The sequence below is a fragment of the Ambystoma mexicanum genome, chromosome 8, assembly GCF_040938575.1.
Source record: "Ambystoma mexicanum isolate Mex_15411 chromosome 8, UKY_AmexF1_1, whole genome shotgun sequence".
NCBI classification, from domain to species: domain Eukaryota; kingdom Metazoa; phylum Chordata; class Amphibia; order Caudata; family Ambystomatidae; genus Ambystoma; species Ambystoma mexicanum.
This window is the reverse complement of record NC_090929.1, coordinates 536,268,408-536,294,387: the sequence shown is the minus strand read 5'-3', so window position 1 is coordinate 536,294,387 and position 25,980 is coordinate 536,268,408. Positions and strand designations below refer to the sequence as shown.

At 45.8% G+C, this 25,980-nt stretch overlaps 1 protein-coding gene across 4 annotated transcripts in view; it reads left to right on the top strand.

Moving 5' to 3' along the window:
- The window catches only part of WRAP73 (WD repeat containing, antisense to TP73), a 1,098,908-nt gene that overhangs the window by 371,767 nt on the left and 701,161 nt on the right, over positions 1-25,980 (top strand). For all 4 annotated transcript variants that reach the window (XM_069610231.1, XM_069610230.1, XM_069610233.1 and 1 more), the window contains one exon: positions 768-840. In XM_069610231.1, coding sequence (XP_069466332.1) covers positions 768-840 — 73 coding nt within the window. The remainder of the gene's footprint in view (positions 1-767; positions 841-25,980) is intronic.

The following is a 25,980-nucleotide window of genomic DNA, read 5'->3' as shown; positions in this document are numbered from 1 at the left end:
TGTAGTGCATATTTCAGGAGCACAAAATCGAACACAAGCTTCATCCAAACGCTAGGAAGTAATTAAGCTGGTTATGGAAGCACCTAACAATCCTTCACTTTAAGAATACTCTGGGACTGTAAAGAGAATCCATTCCCAAGATTGTTACATTTATTGAACCTTACATATTGGTTTCCTAGCTACCATTTCCCGGTTATAATTAATTGTTGGTGTCAATCAATGAAATGAAGCCAACGTGCGGTTGTAGGGTGGTGGTAATTGCCATAACTGTACAGTCATATTCTTTCATTGGTTTAGGAGGTAAAGTTGTTATATTTGCACCGAGGAAAGGCGGTCTGACCAATCGGAATCTGCCTTTCCCAGGCGCAAGGGTGCCTTCACCACCCGCTGCTGTAGAAAAAAAAAAAAGTAAACAAAAATGGACACCACCATGAAAATAGCAAAAACTACGTCCCTTTTCGCATGACGGCGTTCATTTTTTAACATGTTTTCTATGGCCGCTGTCATCCTGGGGTGCGAATAACTAATGCCAGGGCAGGCATGGAGTGTAACGGCCTGCAGCAAGAGCTGAGGCCCTCCTTTTTTGCTCAGGCCGCGCAAAGCATGGGCTGTCGGGCCGTAAAAATGCCATGTCCGCCCCTGGTGCTGGGGTGTGAAAGTTAGATGCATTCAGAAAAGTTTGTAAGTTTACCGTTGTTTTAAAAAAGACAATGTTTTTGCACTTAGAGATCGATTTTCTTCAATAATACATTTCCTTGTTTCAACAGCTTCGGATAACACTTTGGTCTCTCAGCGCCAAATCAGTATCTTACATCAAATATCCTAAAGCATGTCAACAGGGTAAGAGTTTGAAATGTTGCTTGTGTGTGTATTTCATTATATATTTTGGGCTCAACTTTGCTATCATCCATGTTTTTCCCCAGCATGACCCACCTGCACAAATGCTCTTCATATAGTTAATTTATATTGTCCTGTTTCTTCTCTTGTCTGTACCCCAGCAGCGGATTTAACTTTTTCATTTGAGAGAGTTAAAGGGTTATTGTCAAATGTGGCTGGTCTCTCTTCCTGAATGATGCTATGTTGCTCATCGTAGACCTTTTCCATTGTAATCTTCGATTCTAAAATTGGAATTTTCTTTATCTATATTTGGGAATCTTCTCAACGTTTTATCAGTACTGTCAGCAGATGCTCTGGTCGTATAAGCTCTAAAATCTCTCTTGCCTTTTTTTGGATAAGAGATCACTTATGAATAGTACGTCTCTAGCAGTCAACAACTATTACTGAATTGTGTCCTCCCTTGCTCCTAACCCTACCAACAAAACAAAAAAAATGATGATCCCTTTAGATTACATTTTTCGTGCTTGGAATGCAGTTTTACATCATTACTACTGGCATTCCCTTGCAATCCCTTAGACAGATTATTCGTTTATCCCCTCTCAGAATTGTTTGAAATATTTCCTATTTGTGTATTTTCATGCTGTGTATGTAGCTTCTTTTTTATCATCGGCAACAAAGGTCATAGTTTATGACCTGTTTTTGGCAGTTTTTATATCCTGTAACCTTTCTTTTAAGGATATCCTTACCCTGGGTACTTGTCTGCTGCTGATGGTGCTCATAAAGAAAACTGGGCTGATGTATTGGTAAATCGAATATTTTGAATTAAGCCAAGCCAGTGCAGACGGGGACACGAGGCTGTTGCGCCACGTGAACCCCGAGGGCAGCCATTAAAAATAACACAGCCAAGCACCTTTGTTATATCTTTAAACGATGAAAAATAGTCAAGTAGAAATTTGGGACACAATATAAAACAAAACATGAGTAACAGTACAATTCTAAGCAAACTTAATTCAGCAACTCTGCAATAATAAAAAATAAACAAATAACAAGCATTGTAATGCAACTTGTTCTAACAAATGAAATATGATTTCAAGTATACAAATCCTGTTGGATTATTTTGCATTTTATAGTATGCTAAATGTTTATGTGCCTAGAAAAAGCCCACTTATGCACACTTCACAAAGCAGGTGCTGGTGGCAGTGTTGTAAGGAACTGTTGGTACAAAGATACCTTGACCCATGGTTATATATCATTAGATGTTTGATACATTTCAGGTGTAAACCGAGAAAAGATACCTGGGATTGGACCATTATTAATAATATTTCATAAATTCAGTTAAACAAAACTGTGCGAGTGGTTATTCTCAAAGAAATTCCAATGCTAATTTGGAAACATTTTGCTTGATACTAAATACTAAAATACAAACGTGTTTGACTGAAGTAATGCTATAGTATTTCTCAGTTTGTTTCTCTTGTTGAGTTCTGCAAACATAACCTCCAGCTGATTAGGAAAGCCATGCTGTGCCCTCGCGACCTCTGCCGCAGATCGTGCAAAGTTGAGAAATGTCACTCCTATGTTAGGCCATGCATCTTTCCTATTGCTAGTAGGGACATTTTCTTTCCTTGGTCATTGTCATAACCTGCCGACAGTGAACCATTCGACCATATGCTGCAGCATTGGAACCCTATACTTGACCTACTGGGGACTACAAGAGGACGGGAGTACAATAGGAAACCTGACAATAGAGAGATACAAATATAAATGTATAAAAATAAGTGCACTACTATTTCAATTAAAAATGGATGCCATCGAAAATATTCTCATGGAAACTTAACCCAGCTTACTGTGTTCACAATGGGAAGATCAACTTAATTTAATCAACCATGCCTCCGTTGTGCTTAAACTCTGTGTTGCTTGATGTTGTTCATCCTGCACTCAAGGCTAACGACCAGATAACTTGCACGAAAAGACCCTGCATAACTTATGGACCTTTTTTATGAAAGGACTCGATGCACTTAAATAATTAGAAATACCACATGCATTGAACAACCTATTCTTGGATAAATGTTGATACTCCTTTCGTCCAGAAATATTGGACTCGAATTTTTCCTTTACTTTGTTGATTATATGTCAATTGTTTCACTGTTCTACATATAGTAATTGTTCTAAAACTGACCGCACAAACTTGTTTTTTGTCGATTGTAAATAACTATCTAGAAGAGTTAAATGTTATTGTGTTTTCTGCACTGACTCTCTCCAGTTACTCACTTTACAAAACAGTAAAACACTTTTTATGTATTGCTTGTATTTCTTAATTTGTGTTTTGAGATTGCATTAATGTATACCCATAGGCAGACTCATCCCGTGATTGCCAAAAACTAGGCAACACATTCTCTGTCTTTACAAGTAACTCAAGAAAACAGGCCCAACAGCTCGCATGGCTTGTATCTCTTGAATACCTAGTGGTTACTAGCATACAGTAAAGGTACCTATCTTGTTTCATCATCCTGCACTCTTAGCCATCTTCATTTATAGCTTCAGATGCTAGCTAGACCCCGATTTCCTCTTTTCACCAAATCTCCTCTGTCCAATGGAAAAGTGGATATAAAAATGGACAAACAATTGTATGCATCAACCAACATGTTGGAGCAGTACATGAATTGCATCACGTGGACATTTTGTTTCAAGGGGATTGGGTCCTCCGACGTATTCCATATCTGACAGTAATCACCACAGCTGTGCTGCTTCGGAAAATTTTCGGCGTCTGCGTCAATGACATCGATACCCTGTCCTCGAGAGCCTCTGTCGAGCCGACGTCACCGGATGTTATAAGTAGGAAGCACAACGCCCGTAGCCTCAGTTCTGTTTTTTCCACGAACGTGTTCGCTTCAGAGATCTCGGCGTGCCTCGGTTCTACTGAATCCTGTTCTTTTGGTTCTTCAAACCGGTTTGTTGTGTATTCAATGATGTCATTGGCTTCTTCCACCCCGCGGTCGGGTTTTAAGAAGTGTCGGGTTTGCGGGTCCAAGATGTCGTTGACGGACACGCACAACGCTTGCCTCTGGTGCCTTGGGGAGGACCACGATACGGATGATTGTATCAACTGCCAGTCGCTTACATCGAAGGCCTTGCGGGAGCGTAAGACGAAGCTGTCGATGGGTAAGGTGGCCAAGCCCCAGAAGTCGCGATCCACTGGACGTTCGACGGACTTTCTGCATCGTCGTCGTGAGTCCGGGGGTCTCGGTCCAGGAGTCTGTCTCGCCATTCCTCTGCCTCTTCGAGGCACTCACGGAAGCGCTGTCACAGGTCGCCTTCCCCGTCCTCATCCGAGGACTCCGCCCGTCGGCGGGTTGCTTGTCCCAACAAGCATTCCACTCCTGCGGAATGGGATTCGTTCCAGCAGGAGATGATGGCTATTTTTCAGTCGCAGGGCTCCGCGCTGTCGAAACAAGCCGGCTGTGAGCGTGCTAGAGACGCCGCTCGTATGCATTCGGGCTCGAGCGGTCGTCGCGACCACCTGGCACCTTCGAGGTCCCGGTCGGACAAGGCTGGGCGGTCTAGGCATGCCCGTTCCAGGTCCCGGTCCTCGACGTCCTCGGAGCCTGTGAAGTCTTCGAGGAAGACATCGACGCCGAGGTCGTCGAGGGACTTTCTCGAGGCTCCGCCTCAGAGGAAGCCGTCGACGCCATAGGCGCCCAGGCTGTCGAAGGACTCGATTGGGGCTCTGCCCTCGAGGTCTGTGTCGACGCCGTTTAAGTTGTCGGTATCACGCTTAACGTAGACGCCGATTCCGTCGACGCCGAGGCTGCTTTGTCGGAGGTACCCCATGGCACAGTGGAACCCCACAAAGGCTCTGGCCAAGGCAAAAAATGTTTGTCCCTTTTTCTGTGCCCTCCTTCCAACCTCTGGATTATATTTCTGAAGGGGATGAGGTGTCTGAGGAAGGTATGGTGCCTGAGGAGGTGCCTGATGAGATTTTGTCTGGTCATAGCCAGATTGAAGACCTGCGTCAGTCTCTGCACAACGCCAGTGGTCTGGGCACCTCTCCGGAGGTGGAGTTCTGTAGGCCTGAGCCTGGCACCCATGCCGAGTCCTCGTACCGGCGCCTTATGTCGAGGGTCACAGAATACTTGGGGTGATCTGCGCCACCTGTGGATTTTCTGCAGGATGACCTGACGCACATCCTCGACCAAGGTCCTCCAACTGATCCAGTACTGCCTTTCCATATGGCTTTGCAAAGAAGAGTGGTGGCGGCTTGGACCGCCCCTGAGAGTCTCCCGGCAGTAAGCAAATCTTTACCGTTAAAATTCCGCCCAGCCAGTAGTGACTCCTGTTACTTGACCACGCACCCCACTCCGGAGAGTTTGGTGGTGCAGGTGGCTACAGCCCCAGCAAAGCAGGCGTTGTACCCTACCATCCCTCCTGATAGGGAGGACAAGCGTTTTGATGGCTGGGCGAAGAAAGTGTTTTCTTCAGGGGGTATGGCTTTACAGGCAGCCAACTCCGTATGTGCCTTGTCACATTTCACACACACTCTGTGGAACTGTATTTCATTGGTGGCTGAACATAATCCCGAAGGTGAGGAACGGGATGGTTTTCTTGCCATTGTAAAGGATGTCAAGGATGCTATGTGTGAGTCCGTTCAGTCGGGTCTGGACATGGCAGATTGTGTCAGCCGGTCCATGGCGGCGAGCACCGGAATACGCAGGTTGCCTGGTTGCGGAAGTCAGGGTTTGCTCCTGATGTGCAAGCCCGGCTCCTCAACATGCCCTTTGATGGTGAACATCTTTTTGGCAGCAAGGCTGACGAGAGCCTTGAGAGGTTGCAGACCACAAAAGCTGCAGCGAAGTCATTGAGCGCTGCAGTGCGCCAACATCTGCCTTTTCGTCATAGGGGACAGCAATGGAGGGGCGGTTCCTTTCGATATTACTCATCCTTTAGTAAATCGAGAGGAGCTGCAAGTCAAAGGGGGCCACCGTAGGAGTGCCAGAGGTGGAAAACAGGGTACTCGAGGTGCCAAGGCTGCCCGGGCAGTTGCCTCTTTGCCCTCAGGCACTGCCGCAGCCGCTTCAGCTCAGTCATGAGGCCATGTCCCATGGTTCTCCGGTTGGGGGAAGGCTGGCGCAGCATCTTGTAGAGTGGCGTGCCATTACTTCAGATGTGTGGGTTCTGGAGATCATAGCCCACGGCTACTGTCTTCCTTTCCGGCAGAGGCCTCACGACAATCCACCAGGGAATCTCTCTTTGAAGTGTCCGGATCCGCTCCTTGCGCAGGAAATTCAGTCCCTGCTGGAGAAAGACGCCATAGAACTGGTGCCTGTAGTGGAGAGGAACAAGTGATGGTAGTCCCCTTATTTTTTGATTTCAAAGAAAGACTGGGGATTGAGACCCATCCTGGACTTGCGCGGTTTGAAGAAGCTCCTCAGGAAGAACAAGTTCAAGATGGTTACTCTTTCTCAAGTCCTCCAGGCCCTTCAACTTCAGAACTGGTTGGTGTCTCTCGACCTCAAGGATGCTTACTTTCATGTGCCGATCCATCCCAAGCACAAGAAGTACCTGAGGTTGGCGGTTGGAGACTCGCACTTTCAGTTTTGGGTCCTGCCATTCGGATTGACCTCTGCACCGAGGGTCTTCACCAAACTCAAGGTGGTGGTGGCAGCGTATCTCAGTAAAGGGGGAGGATTCACGTCTACCTCTACCTGGACGATTGGTTGATCAGGGCACGCTCTCCCGAGCAAGTCCTAGATCATCTGTCCGTCACCTGCCACTCCCTTCACAAGCTGGACTTCTCCCTCAACTTAAAGAAGTCCCATTTGACGCCAACCCAGCGGCTCGAGTACATCGGAGCAGTGCTCGACACATCCCTGGGGCAGTGTTTTCCTCCCCAGGTGAGGGCTCATCATATTCAGCAGATGGTGCACAAGTTTCAACACGCCCAGAGTCTCCCGGCGTTCCAGTTCTTGAGGTTGCTCGGCCTCATGGCATCCTGCATTCTCATTCTTCTGGTGCCAGAGGCCAGGTTGCGGATGAGATCTCTGCAATGGGCCCTCGAGATGCAGTGGTCACAGTTCTCCGGCAGGATGTCGGTCCCCGTTCAGGTGCTGCCCTCGGTCGCCCAGGACCTTCTGTGGTGGGCCGTCGAAGGCAATCTGATGAAGGGGGCTCCATTTTGGCTACCCTGGCCGGAGGTAATGATCGTGACGGACGCATCCCTCACGGGATGGGGAGCGCATGCCAACGAGTTGACAGTCAGCGGTCGTTGGTCTCCGTCTGAGTCCATACTCCATATCAATCTGTTGGAGCTGAGGGCTATCAGGCTTGCCCTGAAGGCTTTTCTACTGACAGCGAGGGAAGAATGCCCTGAATCTGACGGACAGCACAGTGGCCATGCGCTACCTCAACAAAAAGGGGGGGGCAGGGTCACCCAGGGCCATCCAGCGGGAAGTTTCGATCTCGGCGGTTCATCTGGCCGGACACGAAAACGAGACAGCGGACGCTCTGAGCAGGCAGAGCGCGATCTCTCACGAGTGGGAGCTGGCTCAGGAGATTCTCTTGGAGATCTTCGCCCTTTGGGGGACCTCTCAAGTGGATCTCTTCGCCTCCAGTGTCAACCGGAAGTGGGAAAGGATCTGCATGCGGGAATTTCCTCCAAACGGAGCCTTAGGAGATGCGTTCGTGGTGGAGTGGTCCTTCCCACTGCTGTACGTGTTTCCTCCAGTCCCCGTCATCCCGCAAGTGCTGCGGAGGATACGGAGGTTCGGTTCCCGGATGATCCTCACTGCTCCGGCTTGGGCCCGGAGGACCTGGTGCTCGGACCTTCTCGGCTTGTACATCTGCCCTCCACGTCGTCTTCCCTACCGAGAGGATCTGCTCTCACGGGTGGGGGGTCAGGTTCTCCGTCCAGAGGTCAGATCCCTCAACCTTCACGCTTGGCTTCTGAAAGTTTGAGGTATAAGGATTGGGACCTCCCTGAAGACGTGATGAAGGTGTTGCTTTCGGCCAGACGGCCGGCAACAAAGTCCGGGTACCGTTGCCATTGGAGAAAGTTCTGCGACTGGTGCAGGGTTAAGAATGTGTATCCTTTTTCATGTGACATTCCTGTGGTTCTGTCTTTTGCTTTCGTTGGCCCACAGGGGCCTGCAAGTGGGTACTGTTAAAGGTTACCTGGCGGCGCGGTCTATATTTAAGAGCTCTTCTGAAGAGTGTTCCTATTTCAAAATTCCTTTAATTTCTTAGTTTCTCAAAGGACTCACTAATGTGTTTCCGCCGTCACCTTTCCAGGTGCCTGGTTGGGATTTGAACCTTGTTCTGAAATTCCTTATGGGTGCTCCGTTTGAGCCTTTACATTCTTGTCCTTTGAGGCTGTTAACCCTTAAAACTGTTTTTAGTTGCGATCACTTCTGCTCGCAGAGTGAGTGAGTTGCAGGCACTTTCAGTTAAGCCACCCTTCACTGTGTTTCATAAGGACAGGGTTGTCCTTAGAGTTCGTCCTTCCTTTCTTCCGAAGGTGGTATCGGAATTTCATTTAAGCCAGAAGGTTATTCTTCCGGCATTTTATCCTCCTCCACATCCTGGTAAGGAAGAGGAGAGGCTCCATAGGTTGGATCCTAGGAGAGCTTTGAGTTTCTACATTTCACGCATGTCCCGGGTCAGAGTGGACGATCAGCTCTTTATTGGTTACGCTGGAAGGCGTTTGGGACAAGCTGTTACTAAGCAGACTTTGTCTCGATGGATTATCTTGGCAATTTCTGAATGTTACCGCCTGGCGGGTAAGGACACTCTGGTAGGCTTACGGGCCCATTCTACTAGGGGTATGGCTGCCTCTACTGCCCTGTAGAGGTGTGTTCCTATTCGTAACATCTGTGAAGCAGCCACATGGGCTTCGGTCCATACTTTTGTACGACACTACTCCCTAGATTCTATCCATGGGCGGGATCTGGCCTTTACTCTGCAGTTTGATCGGGCATTCTAAATTTCTATATTCTAAATTCTTTTTCCCTCCTCCATACGTTGGTACTGCTTTGGGAGTCTGTCATAGATATGGAATACATCGGAGGACCCAATCCCCTCGAAGAACAAGTTACTCTCTTACCTGGTAACGTTCTTTCGATGGGATGGTCCAACGACGTATTCCATATCGCTCCCTCCCCACCTGCCCCGCTACAGAATTTCTTATGCGTTTTGCAGCTTACGTTTCCGCAAGGCTTTCTGTGGTCATACTGGCAGTGGTTTGGTGCCACACGTTCTGGGGAAAAAACTACAACTAGGGCTACGTGCGTCCTACTTATAACATCCGGTGACGTCGGCTTGATGGAGGCCCTCGAGGACAGCGTATCGACGCAGACGCCGGAAATTTTCCGAAGCAGCTCAGCTCTGGTGATTACCGTCATAGATATGGAATTTATCGTCAGACCATCCCATCGAAAGAACGTTACCAGGTAAGAGAATAACTTGTTCTTTGCATTGTGCCTTGTATTTTGAATGCCAAGTACTTTATCTCTCTTCCTAGTGGCTTTAGAACGGAAACGGGGAGGGTAATCGAAATGCATAAGTGGTCAGAATTTTGGCCATAGATGTTTTAAAATTGTATTTCTCGATATCAAAAACAAAATCAATAGTATTGATTGGTGCATGTTAGCAAGGGCTATTCAGTAAACCACTAATGCAGAGCTTTAATGGTAGTTTTCATTCCCAAACATGTCCCTTTCCTTAGTCATCCACAATGTAACAGACCCCTCCAGTAGAACAACAATCCAGAGGGTAGGTGTTGGGGAGAATTCTCTGTTAAGGCTAATTTCTCAAACCTAGTAAGTCCCCCAGCAGCTTTGCTGGATTTTTTGGGGTTTAATTTTTTTTCTCCTGCTAAGAGTGAGACTCTTTTTCTCCCACTCCTAGGCATGATTTGAGAATGTCCTTTGACTATGTAATGTATTTTATGGGCTATGGGGTCTTTTACTCCATAGGGCTTCATGTGTTTTTGGTATGTGTTACACAGCACCCTCAGTGCAGTAACACAGGGGTGTCATAGTGACCCCCAAACATAGACTCCATACCCTGGGACTGACTACTGTCTCCCAGGGCATGTAAAGTCACCATTGGCTTTACTAGTCTCAAATTGTGAACAGAACCAGTACAAACCATCATATTGTGGAAGTACTGGTAGGGGTAATTCGATTGCCCCTGGGTCTGTTTTCCAAGGGGGCACGCACAGTCCAGTCCCCCCTTGTCGAGTTTCTGGCTGGTGGCAGTGGATACCACGCAAAATATTCCACCGGAATATTTCTTATGGGATTTTCCCATTGATTTTAAACGCACCACTTTTTGGTGCAATGTTAAAGATACCGCCGGGTTATTTATTTAATATTAATTCCACGTTTGGGTCTTTTTGCCAGAACTCGGTTTTAAAATGGCGTTTGTGTTCTCCTCTGAAACTCTAACCCAAGTCGAGCCCTTTGTTCCACTTTTTGGCGGGCTTCTGCACAGAAGCCCTCCAAATGGTGCCACTCTGTCTGGGGTCTACAGGATGTGTGGGAGGGGGATTAGACACCCTGGACTGAGTTGCCTTGACAACTCAAGTCGCGCTCTTGTGTGATTGGCCCAGTGGTGAGCCGCCCGGCTCACCACTTAGCATGTTTGAGTGACAGCTATGCTGTTGAATGGGGGTTTTTCTGCATAAAAGCAGGGCTTTGGGGACTGGAACTTCGGATTCTTTAGGTCCTGTGGCGACTTCTGAAGAGGGGAGAAGCTGAGCCATTTACAACGACACCACCGGTGGAGCCCTGCTGTACGAACTTGCCACTTCCCCCGACGACAGAGGAGATCTTCTTCCAGGAGAGTCTTCTTCCCTTTGAGCTGGTGGGACCAACCAGTTCACCTTTTTCGCCTTCCTGGACGTCTCGTGGTCGAATCGCCCTTGCCAAACACCCCGGCGGCCGGATAGCCACGCTTCAACACTGACCGTAAATAAAAGGGTTGTACCTTTTAATCGGGAACTCCGCGGCTGGTTTCTTCCCTGGCAGTGCAATGACCTCCAGCTTTCTTCCTCGTTGAGATCATCTCTTCCTCTGGTCGAAGCCACGACTTGCACCCGCTGCCAGGGACAACTGCTACCGCTGGGGCTTTCTCACCATTTCAGGTACTGTGTCCCGCCTGGTCTCCCTTGCAACGGATTGTCCAAGGTGTCCCGTAAACCCTTGACCTTCCAATTGGGTTGACCTCAGACCAGCTAACTTTGCCTTTCTGAACTGCTCCAACCTCTCTTGACATTTTCTGCAAAGACTTTGAGTGCATTTCCACTGTGTGATCTTGGGCACATTCCGCCTTGCTCTCCAAGAGTGGGCCTGGCCTATGAACTTTTGGCTCTACAGTAGACCCTGCCTTTCTTGACTTGCTGTGCTTTCTTAAAAGTGTTGGTGCTGTGTTATTTCCATACTCTGCCTTTTGTCTCCCTTTTTAACAAATTATTGGTGTGCCATCTAAGGTTATGCACTCGCCTCTGTTTTGCTAATAAGTGGTCTCTAACCTAGACTTGTCAATTAATTAACTAGGGAGGTGTATATACTTATAGTGACTGTGTTTGAACGTGCTTGATATATTAGTGCCAGTGTGTTTTCATAAGTGTGTTTTTAAATAAATAATTATATACTTTTATACCAAAGCTCTGGTCAGTGTTTGCTTGTTCTACTGTATTTTTAGTCCTATTGTGTGTACTCTATATACGGCCTAACTCTTCTTGAGGGGAGACTGACTGCTCAGCCACAGCTACCAGGTAAATCTGGGTGGTGCAGACTGCTACCAATTGGGTTTACTGCTTATTCCTGTGGTCTTAAACTTTTTGCAGTGGTCCTTAAAGGGGACTGCACAGGTTTCTGCCTAACAATAGGCACGGAGAAATGGAGTTTAACCAAGCTATCATGAAGCCTAATATCTTTTCCAACCCCAAGTAGAAATGATTGGAGGTCAGTTTTTTGTGTCTCTAGGTGACCCATTTAGAACTCACCAAGGCAAATCCTCCTCCAGCAGACCAGTTCTGGTTACCAAAATAATTTGGGTGGAGGAGTGTCGAGGATTATTTTGTAAGGGCCAGTAAACAGCGAGCAAGGCCATCGGAGAATCTGGTGGGAAGTTATGGCACAACTTCGGTAGGTCGCCATGAATGGAAACCTCTAATACTCTGAAGCCTTGAGAGACAAGAGGCAGGAGTTGGGGAGCAAGTCGGTGTGCAACCGGTAACAGGCTCACGAATAGATGGTGAATCGAGAAATAGTCTACGATAAATCAGTTTTATCCTCAGTCTGCCTCACAACACTTGTGCCTTCTGTGCCGAGCATTAAAACTGCTCAGCACGGTCAGCTAACGAGCCTGCCACTGCTCATTTTACTCACAAGAGCAAAGGTCCCAAGTCCAGTGTCTTCACTCTCCTCCCATCTCATACATTCAGTCGCACCTCTTTTCTGTTGACCCTTACAGAGCCATCATTGGCTGTAACAAGATCCAATTGACTGCAGTTATTGCCTCCATGTTCCAGATGTACAGTCTATGCCCCCCAGTCCCAATAGTTTCCTGGTCAGGACGTCTTCATGGGACCCTACTGTAGCGCTGTCGCTAGAGACTTGCATGCCATTTACTGCCTTCAACAGGCAGTTTCCCACAAGCTCTGCTTCTTCCTACTTTGGGACAGAACTGCCAGTGAAGCTAGCCACTATTCAGGCACTGCAGTATTCGTGCACACCCTGGACACGAGAAACGCATACCACAAAAGCACCCACATCAAGAACTGAGCAGAGTCCTATTTTTGCCAGTATCTATAACATGCTTGTCCACCATCAAATGCGTTTACACCTGTTGAGGCATGAGACCATCACTGCATCCATGCTATCACAGAACCTTAACCAATATCAGGTTGAGTCTCTGCAGAGTGGCGTTTATATATGACCCAAAGCTGCCAAGTCCACTTGCACCAGCTTTATCACCTGCATCAGACAGCAAGCCAGCACGTTCTAGGTAATCATGATGTTTCCACCTTTATCAGTGATAAGTCTGTGCCCCACGGTCTGTCCTTTCTTTGTTGACTTTGGAAAAAACAACCAGCAACCTTTCAAGTAACTAGTTGAATGCCTCAGTGTACATTGCTCGCAAGCTGCTTGCCAGGCGCTCTTTATATAATCCACTATAAAGACTGGTTCAAAAGGAGAGCAGCCTCTGCCTCAGGATGGTCAGGTCAGCGTCTTCCAGCCACAGCAAATTTTCCTCACTCATCAGCACTTGACTCGCATTTAGGCCACATTAAACATCTCTCCGTGCATTTCTGATTCTCTCTTGCACCACTTGTAGATCCCCCTTACAGGCTACAGATTTCTGTAATTGGTTCATGCCCTCTTTCCCTATTCGCCAACCAAGCCAGCTATCTGCTACACTACTCCTAGATGCGTTTCCTTGCGGCATAAGCCGTATTAACAAAATTGAGCCTCTCCTGCTCTTCCAGTGGTTGCTCTCACTTCATGCCTCTCCTAAACAAGTTGAAATCCAGGAATTCCCATCTCTCCTGGTTCTTAACCTGATCTTTCAGTTTGTTGAGTCTTTCAACAAACACCCTCAGGTCCTCCATTAACATGGGTATACAGAAGCCACAACCCACCTTAAAGCCCACCCATTTGACTCCCCTCCCCTATAACTTTATTAGTTCGAGAATGACACTATTTAATTACCCAGCATACCGTTATTGAGCCTCCTTATAGATACTTGGGAAGTATACCCTATGAATGCACACAGTATCATTAAGAGGCAGTGTTCCCAAAGTGTTCGGTCAGGGTACTCGGACCTAAGCAATCTTCCCACATGCCTCTTCCCAGGGATGCTGTATTGAGCTAAGGAAAATTACCTATGTACCCAATATCTACTCCCTACTGTGACCATCAAATCTTTAACACATTGTGTTCTGCATAATCTTATGCAGGGTCCCAGCGGAAGCCCTGAGGGGGTGGCTGCAATGCTACTGCTGTCCAGTTATTTGTCCAGGATTCAATTGAAGTTGCCCACCCAAATTATATACGGACATCAAAGACACCAAAGTACACATCCCTTGCCCTCAAGGTATGCAGGATCATACATTTTGGGGCAGCGTTTTAAAGGAATGGTTTGGTCAAAAAATTTTATTGCCCCCTACGGGTCGGCCATGTGTTTTTAAGCCTAAGTCGCTCGATTTTAGAAACATTTCCTATGGACCTTACCCGAGTTTTCATCCATTAAACGCACGCGAAAACAGGCATCGGGGAGCTGCCATTTTGTGATGATCCTATCATTTCCCCCCATCGCCCTGGCTGACCTGCTTTTGCGGCACTAAATCATATCCCCTGCCCCTGAGCCTGTCATCAGCAGACGCGTACCGCCCATTTCACAACGCCAAAGCACGTCTCGTGTCAACATTCGCTGCGCTTCAGCTAATGACGTGTCGCCATGGAAATGGCAGGACGCCTCTTTCCTCAATAAGTATAAACAGACCGTTACACAACACACAGCAGCAGATTTTCGATTCCATTCCTCTCTCTGTGTTACTTTGAGTATTCTGTGACTCGTTTCTGTGCTCTGGTCAGCTACCTTCGTTGCTTGTAGCCCGTGTGAACAGATACCAGTACCACCGCTATCAATTATTTTAGTTTGTTTAACACACAATGACTACAATAATGCCCTACATGTACGAGCCCGAGTATACCGAGGAGGAACTACTGGAAAGGGAAACACGCGAAAACTATGGGTCTTTGGACGGCAGTTGGGAGGACGATTCAACAGCTGAAGAGCCTGGACCTAGTCGCATGGACGGTGTTTCCACCTGGTGCACATGCAATCGGTGCGAGCTAATGCCAACCGAGGACGAGAACTGCTGCTTCTATGAAAACTCAGGATGCGTGGCCTACATTTCGGAAGGCGAACCATGACTGCAATGCATCACCGAGCTGCCAGACTTCAGGGCAGCCTGCCTCACACGGTCCGTGTTGAGGATAATGATGGTGCTTATGCACGAACTTCGCACAACTGTTCGTCCTCGTAATCCGAGTAACGAGTAAGTATACTCTGCTTGTCATGCCACTCCTATTTCATGGTCTTCTACTATATCCAAAATTACATATATATATATATATATATATCATTGTAACGCACGAAAGTCGTTCAATAGTGTGCAGTGTCTAGATAGCATTTGTCCAAGCAGAATGCCATTAGTTACAAGAATTGTCATTGACAACAAACGTTTATTAAACTTATCTTGGTCATTTAAAAACAGTTTGTTTCATTCCTTTTCACAGGTGGTACAGGGTGTTGGCCTATCGTTCCTTTACATGGTGGCTTCACGGGAGGCTTGGACACCGCGTTCGAAGAGTAATACCCGCCTGTGCCGTTCGTGCCATAAGAGAAACGTTCCCGAGTGACAGCAGTCAGTACAGGGGATTTTCTCTCGCTGTGCTGCAACCTGAACTGTACAATGTTTAAAGTCTTGTATTTTTGTGTCATCAAAATAACATACAAAATAAAACACCACATATATTTTAACAACTGTTTCGATTTTTTTAAATGAATCAAGTGTGTGTCCATTCAAGGATGGATGTCGGACATCTGTGCTCGGAATGGGTGAAGGTCAGGTCGCTGTGAAGCGGGGTGGTCACTATCTAAGCTAACATAAAATATTATCAATAATGCATGCACTAAATAACACTTGTTCAAAGTCTTTCAGTCGGTTATGTCTCTATAAAAGTAACACATATATCTATACTATCAATTAACATTGGATTATACAGGCCTTAGGTCCAGGGTCTTGACCACTATAATACACTGTTTGAAGTGTGGGTCTGTGCTCACAAGAATCTCCGGTATGTGACATTTGTTATTGATAGGCAATGATATACTGCAGTAGGGGTCTAATGTTAGTTGGGGATCTGCTAGGTGGGCATCATGGCGTGGTCAGTGGTCTGGCACATGAGGAGAATACCTTGCAGGGACACAGGGTCAGAATGGCAGTAAGTTTCCACTGGCGAAAGTGCATGGGCAAGGACACGTTTGTGGAGATGAACGAGTTATGTGCTTGGTTCAGGCTGGTTCACATGCAGGACCGTGATTTCAGAGGAAGAGTGATGTGTTAGATTTATTAGCTGTTGCAAATACCTCTGGAGTTTTCCAGTCAGAGTGGGAACGAGGGTCTGGGCCATGTGCTCTGCGCGCTGTACTATCGCAGTGAAGCCTGGTCACCAAGATGGAGTGGAAAGGGGGTACAAAAATGGATGCCCGATGTCCTGCTCAGTGTACGCGAATGTCATCCAAAGTTAACATCACATAAGGGCAAGGGGAGAACCCACTACTGGAGGCACTTGCTACGAGTTTCTACTGAGAAGTAAAGGATGAGAGGGGTCTGATGGCCCCTCGCTCCCACACACTTGCCTGCACACCCCAGGCCCATCCATCCCACCCCCTCTATCAAAGGCAGTTCGCACCCGGGATGAGCGCTGGCATGGGGGGCTGTCACGGGCGCAAACGGCCAAGGTGCCAAACAGCATGTACACTTCAAAAGGTATCCCACGCCCAGGGGCCATCGCTCACATGGCCTCCTCAGACCCCATGTCTCCAGGCAGGCTGCCCCCCTGCAATAAACACAATACCACGACATACACAAGTCATTCATTCACAAACATACCCCTGTTTCTAATACTATAAACCACTTCATATGTCTCATGAGAACATCTTTGTGCTTTGCAAGTCAACTCCTGAACCTTCTACCTGAGAAGCACTGAGATCTATGCTAATATGCTCGTCGCCGTGCTATCTGTGACCGCTTCGAGCAAACTCGTCAGTGTGCTACCTGTGGCCATCTACCTGTTCTCCTGCAACATACTGCTCGGCCTGCTGACTCCAACTGTTTGTTGGTCAAGGTAAGGCCATGTATCCTAGTCATATTGCGGTCATTTTTACATTTCAATCTATTTGCGATTACAGTATCCAATAGAGCTATGGTCATTGGTCTCATTGCTATTGACTTGAGTTTCAATTGTTATGCTATCAATAGATCTATTTATTTTCATCTGTGTCAATTCTCATCGAATTGCATCCTTCGGGGTCCAGTCTATAATGTAAGCACGTTTCCTTTTCGTGCAAGACAGAACATCCAAGGGACGAGTCACATGTTCAGAGTTTAGTCACATAATTTAAAACATTTCTGTAACTTATGCAAATACTAAGCCGCACATGATGAACTGGTATAGTTCCGGCGACCAAAACAAACCTTGCATTGAGCATGGTATGGTTCATTTACTTTTTTATGACATTTTTATTCATCAAGGTTTAATAATAATCTTGATATTTGCTTTTCAGAATTTTCAACAATGCCTGCCTGTTCGATTAGCGGTTGCCCTTCGAAGACCCATGCTAAATCTGAAGGCACTACAATGCATGTATTCCCGAAAACTGTTGATCGAATAAGAGAATGGGTCAGACATTGCGGATAGCCACTGGATGAGCTGGAAAGTAGAGTCCAACAAGTCTTTGAGGACAAGAGGGGTGATCAATACCGCATCTGCAGCCGGCACTTTCCCTCGAACATGTACACCACATCTTGGGTAACAAAGAAGAACAAACGGCGATCGACACGAAAATTGCTCGCAAACGCTATTCCCACTCTAATCGTCCACAATCCTCCACTGGTGAGTCAAGTGTCCATTTTTAGCTTTAGGCCTTGCGGTAGAGTGTAGGTAGCCGAATGGATTCATTGATATTTTAGGTGTTGTTTCCAATTTGTAATACTTTCGACATTGATATGAGTGTATAGCTTTTTGAATAATGACATTTATCAATATATATTTAGATTTCATAACCCACAAACGAAATCTATATATGGGCACAGGGAACTGTGCTATATTGCGCATTACTCGAGTATTCTGTCTCCTTACATGGCAATTTTAAATATTGGCATTTCATTATCAAACAATTTACCTTTACAACTTGACTATCCCTTGAATCTGAAGTAAGAACATTCTACTTCCGTCAAGTGCTCGCAGTTATCAACCACTTCTAGCGCACATCAGGTAATCATACTTGGCTATTCCGCTACAGACTTGTTTTATGCATGTCAAGTAATAGTTTGTATGTATCGTGTGATTATTTTACCAATTGCTTGGTTAGTGCTTTCCAATTGATATACACCTTAGTTGTCGTCCCCTGGTGTTTGTTTTCAGTTATATTAGTGTTATCCATACTAATGCAAGTACTGTCTTTCAGGGAGATGCTGAAGCGTCCACCACATTGACAACAGCCCTAGATGTTCTTCAGCAGCACGAGGTATGGATACTGACCGCTCAATCGACCGTGATCATCAGGACTGGAACACTTGTCATTTGATTGTTCTACACCATGTTTCATTTGTGGTTAGCCGTTAATATGTACCTGTGCGGTCGACCCCAAGCGTGTATTGTGTTTTCAATATTGTAATCCTTACTAATGCAAATACTATGTTTCAGGCAGTTGTTGAATCGTCAACCCACGCACTTGATGCGGAGCCTGACATTCAAGTAATTCCAGGGGAAGCGGGACCATGCGGATACGAATCGGCGCAACAGCTTTCGGAAGTGCGCACCACATTGACAACAGCCCTAGATATTCTTCAGCAGCACGAGATATGGATACTGACAGCTCCATCAAGCGTGATCATATAACGTGATTCCATTTGCTATACTTTCTTCCCTATTAACGCAAGTACTGTGTTTCATGGAGACGATGGAGCTTCCACTACAATCACAAGATCCCATTTAGATGATGCAGATGTAAAGAAATCGGAGAAATAAGTCGATTAAATCTGATCATATTTAAATATTCCTTGATTCTTTTAGACAATGCAACATTTGTGGTTATCTCTTTATATGTACCTGTGCCGTCGACCCCAAGTGTGTGTTATGTTTACAATATTGAAAACCATACTAACGCAAGTACTGTGTTTCAGGGAGTTGCTGATGCCTCCTCTTCAATACAATCATTCGTGGCAGTCCATGCAGAGCCAGAGGTATGGATACTGACAGCTCCATCGAACTAGGTTATCGGAGCTCGAATACTTGTCGTTTGATTGTTCCACACAATGTTTAAATCGTGTTTGGCTATTGAGATGTACATGTGTGTTCGTCCTCACGTGTGTTTTATGCTAACAATATTTTGATACACAGTAATGAAAATACTATGTTTCAGGGAGTCGATGGAGCCTCATTCCGTGCTGTCTATGCGGATGCAGAAAATATAGTCGTTGCAGCGCAAGAGGAAGGGGAGACATGCAGATACATATCGGAGCAACAGCGTGCAGATGTTGAAGGTCGAGTCAAAAAAGTTGCAAAGAAAAGAAAAAAAAATAAGGTTAGTTACAGACAGTTCATAACTTTAGAAATGTTTTTGTGCTGGGGACTATTTTGTATTTTTCAAGTCAATTGTACTATACTTTATCTTGTGTTTAAACTGAACATCCATTTTCCAATCTGTCCTCTAGTTACCCGTGGGTCTACGAACTATACATACACAGACAGTGAAGCGAATGAGAGATGTTGCTTGCCAGACCATTTACACTATGGAGGCTTTGGAGGAACTATTAATTCAGACGTGGCGTGTTGAGACTCTGGATGCTCATGTCCAATGTACAGAAAATGAAATGAATGTGTCTGGAGAATCTGGCAAAGTTGTATTGGACCATTGCTACAGTACGACCGCACCACCGCAACAACATGATACTGGATGTATTGAAGATAGCTCTGAAGTAGTCGCAGATCAATTCACACAATCTACACCTGCCAAAAAATTGCCACGAAAAAAGCTGTCGACATTGTTGTGTTCTCCCATCAATGTTGAAGTAGCAGATGTTGAAATGACAGAGAATGAACCAGCAGCAGCATTCACCGATGCATCAGAACTTGATAGCAGTGATATTTCTTTCAAATGTGGTGATATGTCCTCAACATCACAGGCCGAAACTACTTTGATGCAGGATGACAGTCTAAAGAAAGAGGACAAATACATAGTATTCGACAGTTGTTTGATGGATATTATAAGTATGCTGAAATGTGGCATTCCGTCAGAGGGAAAGTATGTGGGAAGCCATTGATTCATGTGACTCGTCAAAAACAAGGCAGTAACGTCACAATGCATGCCGCCTGTAGATTAGATCATACGTTCTCATGGTCTGCACAACCGATGCTGGGGAAACTGCCAGCAGGCAATCTACTGTGTGCAGCTGCATCACTTTTTAGTGGCTCCAGTTTTAGAAAGTTATAGTCTTTCTTTCAGTGTGTGGGACTCCATTTCATTTAAAAAACACAGTACTACAAATACCAACATGATTATCTGTTTCTGGCCATTAGTGATGCTTGGAAAATTGAACAATTGTCTCTAGCAAGTACATTCAAAGGCAAACGATTCAGGCTAGCCGGCGATGGACAGTGCGACAGCCCTGGATTTTCTACAAGTACTGCACCTACCACTTTCAGGACATGGATAGTAAGAAAATTGTGAGTTTGGTGGTCATGCAGGTAACACAATGTACATCCTCAGTGGCCATGGAGAAACTAGGATTTATAAAATCAGTGGAATATCTGCAATCGCGGGGAATGCACATCGACCTCATAGCCACGGACAGACACGTTTCAATTGCCAAGACAATGAGAGAGCAGTTCCCACATATTAAACATCAATTTGACGTATGGCATCTTGCTAAATCAATCAATCTATAAGAAAATCTCGGCTGCAGGGAAAAAAAAAGGTTTGGAAAGTATTTCAGAGTGGTCCCAGTCTATCAGCAACCATCTTTGGTGGAGCTCCAAAACTTGTGAAGGGTCAGTGGAAATACTACTTGAAAAATGGCAGTCACTGATGCACCACTGTACCAACGTGCCCCGCTGGTCAGAAAACCTACATTTCCACCAATGTGAACATGGTCCTTTGTCCCCAGTGGAGGCACGGAAGAAGTGGTTGAATCCATCTTCACCGACACACAAAGCCGTTGAGAAGATTGTTTTCGATAAAACTCTATCAAGAGATTTGAGGGGCTGACAGAATTCTGTCACACAGGAGGTTTGGAGATGTTCCACAATATGTGCCTAAAGTACAGACCAAAGCGCTTGCATTTCAGCATACAGGGCATGAGACATAGGACTCTACTAGCGGTCTTGGCCCATAACGAGAATCTCGGCCGTGAACAATCTAGGACTAAGGGTAATGTAAGGATGCCTCGCTACACTAAGGCCTTTTCAAAAAGAAGCAAGCAATGGGTGATCAAACCAGTCTATGAGGAAATGGAGTTCGACTTTGTCAAAAGCCTTATTGTTGCTGTATTAGAGAAGCATAGATATGGAATTTTGAATGTTTCTGTGCAGAGCACTGATCCATTGCCACCCAACATTGCCACTGTGCCATGTCCACCCAAAGGAGAGCTGGTTGTGAAGTACAAATCCCGGTTTAAATAATTGTAATACGATTGTCTTTTTGTAAATAAATGTTATTGTACAGTGTGCATACAAAGTACGCTAACCCTAACCCCTACCTTCACCATCCTGGGTGCCGAACAACCTGGGTGTCATCTTTGAATTCTCTCTCTATTCACCTCATATTGCTGACCTTGTCTATATGTGTATGTATATATTTTTGTTGATGTAACTAATTTTCGCAATCTCTTCTAAATGCTGCGCACTGTTAACCAAGGGGAGGCTTGCGTATTGCAAATAATAAAACAAACAATAAATCTCACTTTCAACTCAACTCCTCGGGTACTTTATACTTTCCCTGACCTTCCCCAAAAAATTGAAAGTCTCAATAGTTATGGTTCTTTGGGGCTTCAAAGCTCGCAGACAACGAGGACAAAATTGGGGGCCTTAGAATGCGCCAAGCGAGCCGTTGCAGATGGGAGAGAAGCCAGTTGCATTTGCACATTGAGGCGCACTACATAGATGGATTCGAAACTTCAAGTTCTCACAGATGGCTTTACTACGGGATGTTGCAAAGAAAGAATGTATGCTCATATCTAGTGAAGGTCAGCGGCTTTGATTTTCAGCTCGCGCCCTGAAGAGGCCCACAACTCGCACTGGCAGTATAAGGTTCTATTGTTTTTTGACCTTGAGAGACAGGGACCATGCCGAAAGAACTTCATTTGAAGGGGGTGGGGGGGTGCAATAACGTAAGAGACGATAAGGCAGAAAATTCTGAAACTAGACCGAGTTTCATGTTAGTTCAGTATACGAAAAATCATTGTCAAGAGCACAGTGGGATTTACGGACTGCATTACGCAGAGACAAAATGGAAATTGCAAATATAATGTAAGTAACTCTTTAGACGCTTTTATTACGGAATGAAGAATTAATGAATGGATGCATGAATGAATGAAGAGCTTGGAAAACGTTTGTGGGATCATCCTTGTAGCGGGCACATGGTCATGCAGGTCCACATTCGACACACATGTAGACAAAAAGTAGTTTCTCATTGTGTACTAACCTCGATTTATTTCGTTAGTTTTCGCATTGATTTTAGAGCCGAACATACTCCATTGCACTATCCTTGAAGGCAAATAGTTTCAGCTTGGCCGTAATAAATAAAATGAATAATATTAATAAAGATCGGCTGGCAAAACTAATTATAAATTTTATGTTTTCAAAACAGGTCTATCCTTCCCTTTTGCCACTGCCACCAGTTTAAGACACTGGCAGATGGTTTTTTTAACCGCCAGCTGCAGCTTAATGTAAACAACTGCACAATCCTGATGATTTTATGGGACGATCGCCAAGGGCCCATATGCCCTTACGCGGTACTAGCGGCTAGATGCAACATATCAACCTTTACGCTTGCCTAGTGCCTACTTGATGGAACAGCCGTGCGACAAAAGTGCTTCTTTTAACGAAAACCAACACCCTGTGTACCATGAAGGAACAGCACGTGACTCACGATAAACTTTTACGGATTTGCGGATAGAGATAAAAGAAAATAAATGGCTTTCGGAGTTCATATGGCAATTGCTGAATATTCTATAAACATTTAATGTCAAATGTACTTTACCAAATGTACCGTGTTGCTGTTTGATTTTTAAGTACAGTTTCATATTCCGATTTGTGGCGCGCTGTGTTGTGAGTTGATCTGTGTTGGTTTCCGGGTTCTGTGTGAAGTCGCGTAGAAGACGACTGGGCACGTTTGCCTACGCAGCACTGAAACGTCACACAGAGAGGCGGGGAATATGAATGTTTTGATAATGTCAGGCTCAGGGGTGGGGGGATATGATTTAGTGCCGCAAAAGCAGGTCAGCCAGGGCGATGGGGGAAATGATAGGATTATCACAAAATGGCAGCTCCTTGATACCTGTTTTCGCGTGCGTTTAACAGACGAAAACTCGGGTAAGGTCCATAGGAAATTTTTCTAAAATTGAGCGACTTAGGCTTAAAAACACATGACCGACCCGTAGGGGCAATAACATTTTTTTGACCGAACCATTCCTTTAAGTGCATTAGTTGCCTGGTCACCCCTAGATGTGCATGCCTCAGGGTTGGAAAATAGTCCACAACCCTGAAGGGCTCTCATTCCCATAACAGCCGCAGGGCATACAGATATAAAGAGGTTTAATTGACTGTTCCTTTCTACTTCTTCTATAACTTGGCACACTCAGAAGCCAACAGAGGAGTTTTCTGCAACATAACACTCTGAGTGAGGTAGAGGTTTGTTTTACTACTCTTAACCACCCCATTGAAACCCCTAAAATTCCATTTTATCGAGATACATTCAGCAATCTGCATCATCCGAACATCCTGTACTTACCACCTGCCCGCCCCCTCCTGATCGGTAGAGAATTCTGACTAGCTCTCATTAAACATGACATCGCAATAAGCAAACCTACCCGCTAATTGAGGTGCAACAATGTGACTGCTCGAACCAGACTGGGTGCTCACCTAGTTCTCAGTCAGTTCCACCCTCTGCCTAACCTACCCCAAACATTTGGCGATTCATGTTTCCGGACATTCACCATATACTGTGTTCCCCAACTATTCAGCCATTACCAATACCAACAAGGGAAGAAGCTCTGGGTTAGCTACAGAAATTCAGTGCCATAAGTGAACAGAATTATATCCACTTCACCTTATAAACTCCATCAACCCCAATACATCTCCTAATTAGAAATTTAGCGCCCAGCAGTGAAATCTAGCACCCCGCAGCTCCAGTTGCATCTTGCACTGTTTATTTACAATTGTTGCCCTCCTAACACTCTGATACAATGCATCAGACCTGACTTTAATTAGCTATTTAAGCTGTCATCCTCCTACAAGGTTTCAATATTGAGTGTGAAACTGTATCCACTCACAACTGAATCATCCAGCAAAAAAACTCAAGTACCATTGTTCCTGGTTGCCAACGCCACTTAGCTGCCCCTGCTTTTCAGATACCCTGTGTGTCCAGGTAGAACGTCCCGTACCTTTTGCCCACAATTCTTAGGGAGATGGTTCTCGCTTCCACTCCACTGCCATAGTTCATGGCCCTCGTGAAAATATTGGTGGTATTGTGCCAAGATTTCCCTACATATTTCGAAGCTTTCATCTTGAGCTCGATTTCCTGCCTGATCTTTAGTTGAGCCAGTCAATGCTTTTCTGCAGTCAGTGAATAACTTAGCCCTTCAATCTGCAGTGCCCTTGAGTTTGGTAGGGAAAGACCCCATGTAATGCACATCCAATTCCTGTAACCCCCTCTTGACCATGAATATATTTCGATCGCTTTTGAACTTGCTGCGTAAAGTCTCGGGAAATTAAAGCATTGCCTTGCCTTATGTAATGGGCCATTTGTGCTGGTTTCCTGCAGCAGACTATCCATGGCCCTATAATTTAGAAATCTGGCCAACACTGCCATGGGCAGTGATCGAAGTGGTGGCTTCACTCCAGGAGGCTGATGGGCTTTTTCCAGCTGTGAAAGATTTTGACTTGCCATAGGCAGAATATATTCTGGGATCCAATGCTCCTATGTTTATTTTATTTACATAGCGCACAAAACCTGGAGGTATCCATGCGCTTATGCTTAAGAGATTGGTTTCAGTGCTTATGGTTACAGTGCAGAAAGCACAGGAAGTAATTACATCATTGTGGATAGCAGTACAGGGGTAATTGCATCACAGGCAAAAGTGCAAGAAGGGTTCAATTGGACCCATTCCTGGAGCCTAACCCCATGTTGCAGGGCAGCTACGACACAAAGATGCAGTAAAGTCAAATCATATGGGCACATTCATGGAGCCTAACCCATGTTGCAAGGCGGCTGCGACAGATGCGCTAAGGACAAGTGGGCACAAGGGGACAGCAACAGACACATGCATACAGCAGCGGGGACAGCAGGGTACAGAGATTCTCCTTGGAGCGTCCGGGCAGCCAACAGGGAGCAGAGAGGGCCTCTAAGTGGGCCTTTGAGGGATGGACCAGCTCCCGCCCTCGCGGTTCTGCCGATTGGTTAAAGAAGTCCGTGTAGCCAATGGTGGGGCGGCATGTTAAGGCTACACAGAGGATCAAGAAATGGTGCAACCATCTTGGAAGGGGGGAAGAGAAGGCTGCATAACCAGTGAGCACAGCAAACATGTTAGGCAAGCATTAAAAGCATGCGATGTGAAAACACGGGCTTCCTTCAGTATACAGCTGCGTATAAACATGCAATGACAAATGCCCAATAAAGAACATAATTATTCCTTCTGCTCGTTGTGCTGCTGGGGCCTGTGGGCATAGGTGAAAAAGCCAAAAGGCTTTCCTTAGCAAAGGCGGGCATGCAGCTGAAGAAAAAGTCGCTGGAGCATGAGATGAACTGCTTGAGGGACATGTAGATGCACAGAGAGCACTAAATCAGCTGTTGTAGGACGAACGTAGATGAGGAAGTGTAGTACTGGGGCATCGATGTGGGGCTGTGAGGGATGGGCCGCCTCCCGCCTCCCGATTGGTTAAAGAAGTCAGTGTATGTATGTGATGAAGTGACATTGTATTGGCCAATTTAGGGAATTAAAATGACTCTGGGGGCCTGGGATGCCCACATATAAGGTGATGTGCTACCTCGGAGACATATATGGCATCTACCAGAGTGCTTCCTCACCTCTCAAACAATCATGCCCCCTGAGAGCAAATAGATATGCCAGGCACC